Source organism: Rhinatrema bivittatum, chromosome 2 (genome assembly GCF_901001135.1).
Source record: "Rhinatrema bivittatum chromosome 2, aRhiBiv1.1, whole genome shotgun sequence".
Classification (NCBI taxonomy): Eukaryota; Metazoa; Chordata; class Amphibia; order Gymnophiona; family Rhinatrematidae; genus Rhinatrema; species Rhinatrema bivittatum.
Window position 1 is genome coordinate 268,836,480 of NC_042616.1, and position 15,416 is coordinate 268,851,895.

A 15,416-nucleotide genomic window follows, 5' to 3' on the forward strand; every position below is an offset into this window, starting at 1 on the left:
TTTTCATCATTTATAAGGTCTAAAATTCATTACTGATGCCAATTTTACAATGAATATCTCTGAATGTGTCCGTAACAACATCCCCCCTAACCGCAACCCACCTCCCATATCCAGCTTGACTTCGTAATCTTGCAACACACTTGTAATACAGAAGAGGCCATTGGAAATTAGTGTAGGTGGTGGGGGAGGGAGGGGTTGGGAAGGGGATACAGTAGAAGATGGAAGCCTAAAACAGCAAAACCCTGAAAGAGAATGCAGAAAAAGCCTGAGGAGGAAAAAGCCAATTCAGATAGTGGAAAAGAACCATGGGAATAGTTTGGGGGTTGGGAGAGGTTATTCAGGGTCACCAATATAACATCTTGGTTCTTGTGGGAGGTGGGCGTTATCTTATTGCCAAAAATGTACAACCAACAAAAGTAGAAAAAAAGCATTTTATTTTCAGTTTAGTGATTGGAATATGTTAGGTTTGGGAATGTACAGTTCCTCTAACTTTGTTTATTGCTCAGAAAAGGAGGAAGTGCACTTTTGTTTCTGTTTCTCCAGTATTGCATAAATGCAGGTTGTGGGTTCTTGGGTATTCCTCATTTTGTTTGTACATTTCTATTTCTAATTTGTGATACCTTATTCTGTGTTTGGTGAGGGTGTACCTGTTTTCTCTGTGTGTGAGACCAAATGAGGGATTCTGCTATCATATGTTGTTGTTTATATGCATTTTATGTTTTATTTGTTGTAATTCGCTCAGCATGATTGTTACGATATAGGCGGATGATAAATATTTAAATAAGAAAATACATGAATAAATGTTCTGTGTAGGCATCCATAACAGTTCAGCTTGTTTCGTTTTCCTAATAGGAGGTATATTGGTGTTCTAGGGCCCTGTGTAATATGTGCAGTGCTGCCTTTATATAGGTTGGCTTATTGCTGTTGAAGTCCTTGTAAATATTGCTAGTATGGTCAATCTGAATGGATGAGAGAGAAAAAGTTCATCCCCTTCCCTCTGCCAATCTGACCTCCCTATCCCCCGCCCCCCTCAAAATTAAGTAGTCAAACTAAACCTATGAAATTAACCATTAAGAGATGCAGGTTTGCAGTAGTGTATCATGGATCTCTGGCACCGGGGGACCAATGCATGCAAATACCCCCTCTGCTTTGTTCTTATAGCAATACTTAAAGTTACATAAAAACAAATGCCAGATGAAATTAAATGTGTGCTAAGTGCAAAGTGATACACATGGGGAAAACTAACCCACACTGTAGTTGCATGATATTAGGTTCCATATTAGGTATTGCTGCCCATGAAAAGGACCTGGGCATCATAGTGGATAATTTTTTGACATCCTTGATTCAGTGTGCAGTGATGGTCAAAAAGCAAACAGAATGTTAGGAATTATTAGGAAAGGAATAGAGAATAAAACGGAAAAAGGCTTAATGCCTCTATATTGCTCCATAGTGAGGCTGCACCTAAAGTACTGTGTGCAGTTCTGGTTGCCACATCTCAAAAAAAGATATAGAGGTCAATATTCAAAAGCCATTTAGACGGCTGCACATTTTACTTACTGAATCGCGCGGGAATACCTAATAGAGATCACACTGTACTGTATCGGCCTGTAAGACAGGTAGCGCTGGAAGCGTTAGCTTACATTAAGCTTACACTTCCAGCACAGCCTGTAGCCGTAAGAGAAGGTGATCTAGATTTGTACTGGAAGCGTAAGCTAAGTTATTTAAACCTTTTCTTATAGGGGATGAAACCTTTCCTACAAGGAAAGGTTAAATTGGTTGGGTCTGTCAACTTGGAGAAGAGACATCTAAGCGGGGGATATGATAGTGTCTATAAAATCATGAGTGGAATAGAATGGGTAAATGTAAATGGGTAATTTGCTCTTTTAAAAAATACAAAGTCTAGGGGGCACTCCATGAAATTAATGTAAGGATGGTGCAAAAATGTGAGATCCTGCTTATAAGTGACTTCAATCTTTCAGATGTGGATTAGAATTTACCCACTGTAGGAGTGGAATAGAGAAATCCTAGATGTTCTGCAAGGAGCATTCATCAAGCAAGTAACTGAAGAAATCTTCTGAGTGGAGGCCAAACAGGATCTGATAATGTCATTGACCTCATGGTAGTATGAAATATAGAGTCTGGTGTTCACTGTACTGGCCTGTGCAGACCTGAATAGGACAATATTAGAACAAGAATCCTTGATGTCAGAAGTACTGTCGTCAAGATGATGAGTGACTATGTAGAGGAATCCTTATCAAGAATGAAGTGTCTGAAGGGTATAAAGGGACCATGGAGGATAATAAAAAGAGTATAGAGAGAATAATAAATCTTTGTTCACAGCAAGTCGGCAAGGGGAAAAGGAAAAAGAGAAAAAGAGCAAAAAAGATTAGCATTCAGAAAATGAAATCACTGGCAAATCAGGACAGGCAGAATTATCAGGAAAAACAAAGGGAGGTAGAGAGGGTAGTTAGATGTGCAAAAGCACAAACAGAGGAGAATGTTGCCCATTGAATAAAAGGAAGCAATACAGAGACTGATTCACTAAGACTTTTTTCTTTCCATTCTATGTTTATAGGAAAAGACCTTGATGAAGCAGGCCTCAAAATCTTTTATATATATATATAAGGAAGAGATGTAAAACCACATAGTTACATAAAAAGAGAAAGCAGGATTGGTAAGAAGAGGATCTGGCAAAAGGAGGAAATCTTAAGTAAGTTCTTTTACTCAATATATTCCGAGAAAAGGGAACCTGATGTACATAAGGCAGGATAAAGAGCCATACAAGATTATGAAATTATTGCAAACTCATTTACTGAAGAAGCAATACTTGAACATAAGATATGCCATGCTGGCTCAAATTGTCTTTGACAGTGTCCAGTCCAGTTCAGAAGTATTTGGCAGATTCCAAAACGTAGATCCATTTCCTGTTACTCATTCAATGGCTTTCCCAAGTCTACCTGGCTAGTCATGTTTTCTAGACTTTTCTTCTAGGAATGTATCCAAACTTCTTTTAAAACCCATTAAGCTAGTCACCTTGACCACAACTTCAGGCAACAGATTCCACAGCTTAATTGCGTGTTGAGTGAAAAAGCACTTTCTATGATTTGTTTTACATCTGCTGTTTGTTAATTTAAAGAAGTATCCCCTTGTTTTAGTATTATTTGAAAAGGTATGTAACCATCCTTTATTTACCTGTTCCAGCCCAATCATGATTTTATAAATGATCATGTTTTTCTCTTATAGCTGTCTCTTTTCCAAGCTGAATAGTCCTAACCTATGTAGGGTTTCTGTATAGGGGAACTATTCCATCCCCTTTATCATTTTTGTTGCCCTTCTCTGCACCTTTTCTACTTCTGCTATGTCTTTTTTGGGATGCAGAGACCAGAATTTCACACAATACTCCAGGTGTGGTCACAGCATGGCTTGATATAGGGGCAATATGATATTCTCTGTTTTACTCTCCATTCCTTTTCAGATCCTCCCTAACATTCTTTTTTGCTTTTTTGACTACTGCTGAATACTGAGCTAAGGATTTTAATGTATGAGTACAGGGTTGTTTGTAAATACAGTGGTGGAGAATGAGAGGAGTGGAGCTGGGGTCATGAGTGGGAAGGAACAGGTAAACAGAAAAAGGTTGTTTAACCTTTCAAATAGACTAAGGCTAAGGGACACACCATGAAACTAACAGGTTGCAGACTTAAAACAAATTGGAGAAAGTATTTTTTCTCGCAATGCACAATTAAGGTGTAGAGTTTGTGGCTGGAGGATGTGGTCAAGGCAGCTAGCATTTTGATTAAGTTCCTGGAAGAACAGGTTTGATCAAGTTCTTGAAGGAAATGTCCATAAACCATTATTATTATTTTTTTTTTTTTAATTTAGGTGGTTTACATACCGTCGTTCCAAGATAAGATCACAACGGTTTACAAAGTAACCAGATGAGTCAGGGAAAGACATTGCTTATGCTTGGCAGTGAGAACAAAGAATTGGATTTACTTACTGGGATCTGCCAGGTACCTTGTAATGACTCATATTGGCCATTGTTGGAGACTGGATGCTGGACTCGATGGATCTTTGCTCTAACTATTCATGGCATTTCTTATATTCTTATGTTTTTGGGTATAAACATATATTGATTTGTGACATTACTATATTCTATAGTTTTAAAATTATGTACTATACATTTTCAGTCTTAGGTATAATATTTAGATATGATAGTTATATTGTCCGGTTTTGAATACTGCTCCTGTAATTTTATGCAGTTTTCTACCTCACTTTGAGCATCCAGCTTGAGGAGGTGAGTTGCAAAAATGTTTAAATTAAATAAATAAACTTTCCTCTCCCAGTGAGCAGATTTTATCCTTAAAACTCACACAGTAGATTAAACTACACTGCCTAAAATGTCTGGATCTATAGTATATTTAACAAAGGGAGAGATGCCATTGGTTAGTTTAAATCTCAAAAACTGATACTTTGCTTCTCATTGATCAACTGAGATAAATGATTAATATGAGTTCATGCAATGAGGTGAGGGAAGCAGCCAGTCACAGGTTTCTAGCCAATAGCAATCATTTTGGGTGAGCTCTGAAAAAATATATTAGCTTAATGGTAACAAAATAATCTTTTCATGTTTATTTTTCAAACTTTTCTCATTTAGGATATTTTGTTTTTAAAATCTATTAAGTTATTTTAACATTTTACAAAATTACTTTTCTTATTTTCAGTAATCATTTCAGAAAATGTTTCTCTACCATGTAGTTTTAGAGCAGTCTTATATTAGCACACTCTTGGAAACATTTTTATCATGACTATAAAAATAAACTCTTGCTCCCTTCTAGGGAAACTTTTCAAGCAAAGCTGCAGAGTTACATAAAAATTTCTTTGCTCCTTTGTTTTTATTCTCATAATGGAGATTGGGGGGGGGGGGGGGGGGGGGGCTGGAAAGTCATTTGTTACTACTATCCAAGATACTTAGCAATCTCTGTCTTTCTGATGGAGAAAAATCACATTTGCATGAGAGGGAAGGGGAAAATGAAGGGGAAAATGCCTGTTTACACCATGACTGCAGGGCATATCCTGTATACCTGACTATATTTCAGATTTATCCAGCGAGATATAGCCTTTGTAAGTGAAATGTAACTATTTGCTTCTTTCTTTTAAAAGATCAACCAAACTGAAACAACTAAATAATTGCTTAGGAGAGCACAAGCTCACATTAGCTTGCTTGTGGCTGATCCAATGGCTCTAGTGCCAATAGTATGCGCAGTAAAGCCTGGGTTTCATTCTCAAACCTAGCTACTGCTCACTGGGGTTGGGAATGCTGTGGAGTCGGCATTCCCAACCTATGAGGGGAGAAAGTCCAAACTATCAGAAAATGACAACACCCACTGCCTGGACTCAGGGTGGCACACATCCTGACTTCTGGAGGTATCCAGAGTTTGTAGCCATGGATATCACAGCAGTGGCTGGGCTTGGGGTATGTGTGTATTGGGGGGGAATAGACAAGGTTATAAAATAAGATAATAATCCTGGAGAGTTGCAAATGAAGGTTCATGGTGTTATAGCACACAAAAGGCGCATTCCAATTTAGCTGGAATCCCAAAGGAGCAAGAGAAAACTTCCGCATCAAGAAAAGATAATAAGAAAATTAAAAATAGAATTCACTTCTTTTATTATTGACATTTCTCTCTCTCTCTTGTTTGAAGATTTTGGGACCATGTCTGACAATATGACAAATAGCACTAATTGTCCAGAGGAGAAAATCATATCTGGCATCCTTGTTGCAATGTACTCAATCATTTTCATTGGAGGTGTGATCGGAGTCATTGTGATGTCTTTTACTCTGTTCAAAAGCAACACACGCTCAGTGACCACAACTGCTGTTATAAATCTGATAATGGTGCATGGTGTCTTCCTCCTGACCATACCATTCCGCATCATGTACTTTGTCAAGAATGAGTGGATTCTGGGGGATCCCTTTTGCAAGATTGTAAGTGCCATGATCCATGTCCATATGTACCTCTCACTCCTATTCTATATGATCACCCTGGTGATCAGATATCTCATTTACTTCAAACAAAAGGACAAATTTGAGTTCTACAGGAAGCTGCATGCTGTAGCTGCCAGTGCAGCAGTTTGGGCTGTGGTGGTAGTCGTAATTTTCCCACTATTTTTTGGTCAGTATGGTACCTCTAACACCTATAACACAAGCAAATGTTTTCATTTTCAGGGAGAATTCAACAAGCTGGGTGTAATAATACTGAACTACATTGTCATAGCTTTGGTATTTGTGATGGTGTGCGCATTCTTGTGCTTGCAAGTCTGCATTATTGTAGGAGTTGTAAGAAAGCTGCAAGGCCCCATTCTTGCTCACCAAGAGTTTTCAGCCCAGATGAAGAGTTTGTTCTTTGTAATGGTCATGGTTGTCTGCTATTTACCATACCACATGTTTCGGATTTATTACTTAAACCATTTGAGTGACTGCAAAATTGTCATGTACAATGAAATTTGTCTGAGTATAACTGCCATCAGCTGCTTTGATATGTTGTCATTTATGGTAAGAAGCAATTACCTCAAACAGTGGTCTGTGTGTACAGCGCTGAGAAAATAGCCTGCATACTGCCAGCTGCAGTAATAACGAAGCATTGCATTCCACACAAGAAGAAATGGATAAAAGTACCTATTATGAAATGTTGGAGTTTTTGTTTGGTAGCTATCTGATACAAAACTGAAAATAAACAAAGGACTGTGATTTTGATTGGGATCTCACAAACTGTCCATAATATGGATATTCACCATTGGCTGGGATTCATTAATTTGACACAATCAATACAAATCAGTTTAAAAATAACAGTCCCTGACAACATATAAAAATCATGGATTTTTTTGCTCGCCTTTTGCTATAAAGGCAAATAGATCTGAATAGAGCTCTAATGCAAGCATTCACTGCTTAATGTAATTCACATCAGTTGCATATGAGTTACTTGTAGGATTTGTGTCCCTCTATAGAGCTAGAACATAGAGGGCATACAAAACACTACTCTGCTTCCTCCTGTGCTTTCTATTCAATTACATTTGGAATTAGCAGACTTCTCTACCTGTCATTTAATTCCCTATGTGGCTTGTGCTACTATCTAATTTCAGACTCATTTCTGACTTCAGAGAGTAGCAGTTAGATACATCTGAATAATTTTGAGGTCAAAAGAGAGTCAGGCAAATTTCAGTTTGGTTTTGAGTTTGCTGCAATTATCAAATTTTCCCCAGATTTGCCAGGAACCTTTTCATTGAAATTGGATGCATAGAAATCTACATGGATTCTGCTTGCTGTGAATTTCCACAAATCAACAAATTCACCTACAACCTGATGTAATTTGCCAATTCATGAAAATTTGCACAAGATGATATTAAAAAAAGAATGACCCGTTTGCAAACAAATTTAGTGCACCCTTGTAAATTCTTGCAGGTATTCTGAACTGGTGAACTTTTTTGGGGAAGTTCGGAGATAATCTCAAATGCAGGCGCCAGAAATATCACAATTAGCAGAAAATGGGAGCATGCTTATCCATTCCTAATCTCCCTATACTGGCTACCCATACCCCTGGGTATCAAGTTTAAAGTCCTTGCTTTCACATTCAGGACACTGAAGAACATTGGCTTCATATACTTAACTGAAAAGATAAAATAATATAACCCACAGAAAAACCTTTGCTCAAGCCAAAAAACAACTACCCACTTGTGATGAACCAGGGGGTTCACACATGTTAAACCAGACTAAAATGACAGGGCAATTAGGGTCTCCAGAAGACATAAGGAGTTCTGAGTGCAAGCCTATGAGGAACCCTGTATCTGAAGGGGAAAAATATCTAAACTGGAGTTGACTAGGGGATGATAAACCTGGAGTAACAAGAGGCATAGGGTTGATTGGAAAAGTAGTTTGGTGAGTTCTGGGAAGGAACCAATCAAGGTTATAGAGAGCTGAGCCAGTGATTGGGAAACACAGCTCTAGCTAATTAAGAAGCTGCTGCTGGAAGTCAGTGAACTTTTTAAGCAAAGAAACACTGCCTTCCAGCAGATCCGGGTGGGGATTCAGAAGAGAAGAAGTGGACTCGCCCAGACTTAGCAGTAGTAGTGCTCTGGCTGATGATCATTACATGGGAGCTGCAAGAATTATTGCGGGGAAGAAGGCTTTAGGAAGTTCAGGGAGGACTTGTTCTGGCCTACTGTTATCTAAATACCATAGAGTAAACTTGGTGTCTCAACAAAGGACTGGAATGCTGGAAATGTAAAGTGATCCTTGGCACTTAGAATAAAGTGGCTTTTCACTACAAATAGCTATCTCTGAACATATGTTCGAGAAAACTGTCAGCAGGTTGTGTAGTGCCCAGACACCGAACTGTGACACCTCTCCACCCCTTAAAACTCTCTGAGTGAAAAAAACAAATTCAGAACCTTGAAAGGAACAGCACCAGAACTATGAAACACACTCCCACCTCTATTTACAATTGATGAATACATGGACCTCCAATACCAACTAAAAACAACACTATTTACCCAACAAGCAGACACCTTCTGTAACGTACCTCCTTCATTGTCACTGATAATTCACATAAAACCCACAACGTTCAAACCCACGATGCTCAAGAAGTAAGAAATGAAAAGACAACATGAATCTTGTGTATCAAAACACTACCATGAATACTGGCATGCATGCAAAGTAATAATTTAATGCCTGTATTGTAATGCTCTAAATATGGAAACACGATGCTTTAAACTTGGCTCAATTAGACATTAGGTAATCCGCCACGAGGTGGTTGACCAGACATGAAAGACGGTATAGAAATATTAAATTAGATTTAAATCTTTTGAAGACTGGAACTAGAAATCTAGTAAGTCATACCACCTATTTACCAAATAACTAAAGATACATAAAACTTTATAAAGTGATTCATTTTATTTTCCCATCAGGCCACAAAATTAAGAATTCAAAGGTTCATTTGCTGCTCTTTCAGTATAGCTGTAACACTATCCCTTTCCCCCTTCCTTTTGCAATATCCTGACTCTAAGAAGGCTTACCTGGTTACACACCAAAACTGACTACAAGCATGTCTCCAGATTCCAAAAACTGCAAGGCAGGCAGCATTGTCCACTATCAGTAAATTTACCGACAGTGAGTAAAATGACATTGCTGTAAATATAATTTCGTGTCAGTAAAAACACATGATAAACAAAAGAGCTGTCTCCAGTGCCATGGACTTTGTGAGACTGCACTACTGGGGAGATAAGGACTGTGTCTCAGTGCATAAAGAGGAGATCCTCAGCATATTAAATTCCATGGCAACGTTAAAATGTGTGCCTGTAAATAAAAAGTTAGGTTGTAGGTAAGAATTGGGCAGACTGTCAGTAAAAGACATTTTCATGAATTGGCAACTCAGAATGTAGGGAGGGGTCATCCCTGGGCACATTCTGTTAAAACTGGGATGTTCTGATTAAAATCCTCTGTAATTAATATATAATGAAACAACTATTGAAGTGTTATTTTAAGCAGAATCTGTGAAGATGACCAAATTAAGGTTCTAAGTACACAAGCACTTGCATTATACAGAGCTTTACCTTGCAGTGCAATATACATTGGGACCTTCATTTTCAGTTTTTAATGTATTTTCTCCAATAATTTATCAGTGTTTGTTTATAACCAACAAAAAACAGAATAACATCATTAGGGAAAAAAGGAGACATTTGTTTCCACTGATGTTCTGCCATTTAGTTAATTGTAATTAATAAACACTGAAAAATTCTTGGGGAAAATAAAATAAAAACTGAAAGCGAATGTTCCTTAAGTGTAAAGGGCTTTACTTTGAACAGGAGTGGGAATATTTTTCTGCACAACTGCAATGGGAAACACACGGATTTTACAGAATTTTGAGGTTATTTTGTAGGTGGTTATGTGTTTAAAAGGGAGGGGGGAGTTATTGTGAGTTATTTACGAGATGGTGAATAAGATTATGCAAACCAATGGATCCCACCCCCAGCCTTTGTTGCTCAATGTATCACACACTGACAGCAAGCCTGGCTTGAACGAGCCACCTTCTAAAATGCATCTTTGTTTAACATCATCTTTATTTATTTGTTTATAAAAATGTCTAGCCCCCACACATCTTGTTGTGTAGCCCACTTGTGGGGTGCTGGGAACTCACAAAGAGACACAGTATCACTGAGGTCATTGTAGGGGTCAATGTGGGGGGTCCAGTAAACCACTGTGTTGTGTGAGAGTCAAACAATGTTAAAGCCAAGTGCTGTGGACTTCAGAAGGATCAGCTTCAAGAAAATGAATGATTGTGTACTAAGGAAGCCTTGTCAGGGACAAAGGATTCAGGGGGTACAGAGGAACATGGACAGAAATAAAAAGGAATATCAGAATGGCAACAAATCTTCTTGTCTGGTACATTAGTAAGAGGAAGAGGCCACTATTATGTTTCAACAAAGAAGGAGCATAAAAGAGCAACCTCCCCCCACCCAGAATTCAGAAAACACAGACACAGAAGGAGGAGGAGATTGAGGTCAGGCAAACTTACCAGAAGAAACAAAGGGAGGCAGGAAAGCAGTTAGACAGGCAAAGGCTCAAAAGGAGGACTATAGTGACCAGTCAGGATGGAATAAGTCAAGAAGATGGTTAGAAAAAAATCAGATATCTTCAACATGTAGGGGGTCCAGTATTCAAAGATATCCAGTTAACTAAGTTATCCAGATATTAATTAATTATGCTGCTGAATATAACCGGATAGGTGCTAGTTAACTGCTATTGAGCTGGTCTAACGTCTTTGGTTAACTTAACCGGATAAAGTTGAATATAGGTACTTATCCAGTTATGATAACTGGATAAATTACCCCACCTTCATCCACCCATTGCCCACTCCAAGATATCTGGCTATCTACTTAACTGGATAAGTACCCTTTCCGGCTAAATGGCACCCGCATGACCATAGATGGATGTTCAGTGGCTGTCACTTAGTCAGATAAGTCCTACTCATCCAGCTAAGCGTTTGAATATCTATCCCATTTTTCATAATATTCATATCAAAATGTGAAACTGATAGGCCTAAGCAAAGAGATAAAGACATAAGCAACTATGGAGTGAAGGCAAGCCAGCATCATAGATGAGGGGGGTTTGTATTTCATTGCAAAATATCTGGTTCTCAGTATAAGCCTTTGTTCCTGTTTCACACAGAATATTCAGGGAGCAAGCTAGCCACTCTGTGAACAGTAGCAAAAGTTATAAACTGGGCTAGTATTGTGTCAGTGGGATCTAGTCTGGTGAGAGAAAGTGACATGTAAGATGCCTTAGAAGCAGGACTATATCTATTCCTTTCCATTGCTTTGGTGACATTGTGGATGGGCTAAAAAGAAAACGACGTGTTTGTGGATGACAGAAAAATCTGCAAGAGTAGGTATTTTGGGAGAACAGATAAAATGAAAAATAACTTTTTAAGACTGTTTTATTTATTTATTTATTTATATATCATACTGGTTTACATTCAGGTACTGTAGGTATTTTTCTATCCCCAGAGGGCTTACAATCTAAGTTTTTGTACCTGAGGCAATGGAGGGTAAAGTGACTTGCCCAAGTCACAAGGAGTGATAGCAGGACTTAAACCCTGGTCTCCTGGTTCATAATCCACTGCTCTAACCACTAGGCTATACTGTGAAAGGTTTGATGACTGCTGCAATTAAAAACTTTATAAAGTATAATCATGTATTTGGAGTGCAAAAATCCAAAGGCTAAATACCATTTAGGGGAAGGAACTGGAGGCCACCAACAGGGAAGGGCCCTGCAGATCATCATCTTTGGTGACCTCAAGATAGTGAATCAATGTGACAAAGCAGTGAGGAATGTTACTAGCATGCTTGGGTATGTAAACTCCTAGGCTAGTGTCCCATCACAGGACTCCAAAGACCATACCTCAATTATGGGCTTAAGTTGTGTAACTTTTCTCTCCTGATGTTAAGGCTCTCTGAAATCCAAGATTCCATGTTTGGGGAAGATTATTTTCTAGGCCCCGATGGTTGTTCAATAGTTAATTACGTATTAAAGTCTTTTGTACAGAGCACTAATAATCCTGCTGCAAGCAATTGGTTTCCAACTTAACTTTCACTGATTAAAGATGGAAATTTGATTAAAATATTGTTACAATTGCTTGTTATTTACAATCCATTTTACAGCTTCAGTTCTTCCAATAAATTTGTGACTTTTAGCTTCCAGTTAATGTATTCTGTTACTGATGCCAAATAGTTGTCTTATCTCTAATCCATTCCAATTAATGGGGTAGTTTTTAAGCTTGCTCCCACCATTGATGAATAAGATGGTATCCTAATTTAAATGTACTAATTCAAAGTCCCATTCCTCATACCGTTATCCAGTTGTTCAGTCATTCTCCTTACTTCCCTTGTTTGGTACCTGGAGGACACCTCCATGCTCCTCTTCTCAACATCTTGATGATATATATGTAGTAAAACATCGGATGGGTGCCAAAGATCTTCTTCACCACCTCCTTCTCCCCAGGAATAAACCGAGATCCATTTCTCCATCAGGACTTTGAATAGTCCATAGGTTCTCTCTGGCTGAGAAACATCACTGCCTACAGATGGAACACACTGAGTTTCTGGTTGTAAAAATAAAACCTTACTAAAGGGAAACCAAAACAGAGAAAGTAAGGGTGGAATAACTTACTTTTCTAAAACTAAAAAGGTTACTAACAGGCAACTTAAAAATAGGTAAAGACACCCTTTGCACTTATCCATATCCAAGCCTTCTTCCCAGAGACCCAAGAGACATCCGGTAGGAAACAAAGAAAAACAGGAGCCAGCATAAGGACATGCTGTACCTGCCAAGGATAACTAAAGAATCCAGATCCTAATATGATAGCATGGGATTATATAGTTTCAGACTCCACCATTTGTAATTTCACACATGGGAAGCTACAACCCAACAATAATACTACTCCTATTCCCTCTATGACAATGGAACATTCCTCTTAGTTGGAACTCATAGGGTTGTCTACAGATATATACAGAGCTGTATCATCAGTAGGAAGGAGGATTTAATATTATCTCCTTGCATATCTCTGGTGAGATCCCACCTTAAATACTGTGTGTAGTTCTGTAAACCACAACAACAAAAGAATATTGACAAGGCAGAAACTATTTAAAGGGGGGGGGGGGTGTCAATAACATAATGCATAATTATAAGCTTTATGTGGAGAGACTTTACAGAGGTATTCACTGTAACAATGATTCTCAACCTTGTCCTCAGGTATCCCCTGGCCCGTAAGGTTAACAAAATATCTACAAGTAATATGCATGAGATTTATTTGCATAGCCCTTCTCCAATATCCTCACTGCAAAGGTGGGGGAGAACATTTGCTAGGGGGTGCTAAGAACTGGGTAGGAGAGGGAAGATATTCTCCTTTCAGTGACTCCTGAACTCAGAATAGACAATCTTCATGCCGAATAGTGGTGTTCCATCACAATAAATTTTACTTAAAATTCAACTTCTTTGGTAGTGACAATTTGACATAAAGTGCATTCCTTATGATATTAATCCTTATTTTCCATCTGTGCATTCACAGTTACATTGTCTCAGGATTTCTATATTCTCTGAAATAGGATCTCCCTAGGAGATAGGCTCTAGGGCTCGTTTATGAGACATCCCTGGTTCCTAAAATCCAATGCTTTGCTCTTTTGCACTGTAAGACAGTTGCATCTCCCTGCCTCTCCTTTGTGGAGTACTGCATGTGTACAATGCCTCTCTCTTCTCTAGTGTAATGCCTGGGTGGCACTTAGACATGCTGATTGAGCAAAATCATGGTGTAAACTCCTTTTTCCAAAAGATTGTGCAGGGTAGCTGACTGGCTTCCTGATTTGTTATTCGCAAATCAAGATAAAATATAGAACTCAGGTGAACTTCCAAGGCAGGACTCCCTTTTGACTAAAAAGAGCTCATAAGGGTAAGAGCTATCGTCCAGCTCTGGGGAACTCTTACACCTGTACTGGTCATCATTCTTCAGACTTTTGAAAGCAGCCTAGGAACAAAAACATGCAGCTACTTCTTTTCTTTCTTTGCTTTCCAAAAAACACAGAGAGAGCATGCACAATTCCTTTTCTTTGGTCATATTTTTACTCCCTAAGCATACTACACATCACACACTGTCTGTGTCCCTCCTGCAACTCAATGCAGTGAAAGAGAAGAGAAAATCTGCTCATCATAGCAACTCTTCTTTTCTCACTCCTAGCTTCTGACTCCTTTGGAGAGAATATGACCATTAAAGGGGCAAAAAAAAGACAAAGATAAATCAAGTATGAGAGATGGGACAATGGCCATCACAGGTTTGAATGAGCGGGCCCTTCCCCTACTAATGAACTGATTGCTGAGTTGTCGACAGTGGTAATAAATGCTTTAAATGACAAATTGTCTTTGTTATCAGAACAGGTAACTGATATTAAATCGGTCCTTTCAGAATTAAATCTGTGAATAGAAAAAATGGAAGGACAGGTTTCTATGATTGAAGATGAGGTGGTGGCTTATGAGGGGAGGATTGTGGCATTGGAAAAGAAGGTGAAATGGCAAGAAGAAAAGCTTGAAGATTTAGAGAATCATTCCTACCAAAACAATATCAGAATAATAGGTTTGCCTGAAAGTATTGTTGAGCAAAACCTGACTGGTTTCTTGCAACAATGGCTCCCTGAGAGTCTAAATAAGCTGGAATTTCAGAATTGCCTGAAAACAGAGAGGGTACATTGACTGGGCAGCAGGTGGGAGAGTGAAGCAAGGCCAAGAATTAAGATAGCGAGAATCCTGGATTTCGCCCACAAACAACTGCTTATGCCAAGCTTCTGAAAACTGAAGAAATTAAAATACCAGGAATTTACTGTCCTGCAATTCCAAGATTATTTAATTCAAGTGTCAGTGAAATAGTGTTCAATCCGTGTGTCTTCACTTGTGCAGAAGCAAATTAATTTTGTGCCACAATACCCAGCAGATCTCCAGATATGGTATGAAGATGCAGTATAAGTGTTCGAGCAATTTGAGAAAGCTAAGAGAAGTATATCCAGTTTTGACAGATCCCAGATGCAGGGTGTGGACTGAATTTAGCTGTCTGGGAACCCCTTAGAAATACAGCTTTTTTGGACATCTCCTAACAGAGGGAACGTTCAAATTGGAACAGATGGACCCCGATTTAACTTTCTATGTGTGCACTACCTCCCAGGAGAGAAGAGCTCAAGGATAAGGATCCAGGACTTTATCAAACCTCTTGAGAGCACGAGGTGCACACAGTGAGGAAAATCGTTTTTGAGGTGGTTGTACCGGAGACGGCCCTATAAAGCCTGAGACTGTCCTTTATTAATATCTGGTTTAGGAGATGCTG

The 15,416-nt window shown here is 38.7% G+C and overlaps 1 protein-coding gene across 3 annotated transcripts in view; it reads left to right on the forward strand.

Annotated features, from left to right (window-relative positions):
* GPR141 (G protein-coupled receptor 141) overlaps positions 1-6,687 on the forward strand; it is a 61,832-nt gene extending 55,145 nt beyond the window's left edge. For 2 of the 3 annotated variants that reach the window (XM_029589508.1, XM_029589509.1), the window contains exons 2-4: positions 2,576-2,710; positions 3,880-4,010; positions 5,703-6,687. In XM_029589508.1, coding sequence (XP_029445368.1) covers positions 5,714-6,607 — 894 coding nt within the window. In that variant the 5' untranslated portion in view covers positions 2,576-2,710; positions 3,880-4,010; positions 5,703-5,713 and the 3' untranslated portion in view covers positions 6,608-6,687. The remainder of the gene's footprint in view (positions 1-2,575; positions 2,711-3,879; positions 4,011-5,702) is intronic. The other variant, XM_029589510.1, reaches the window with a different exon arrangement.
* Positions 6,688-15,416: the final 8,729 nt, after the last annotated feature.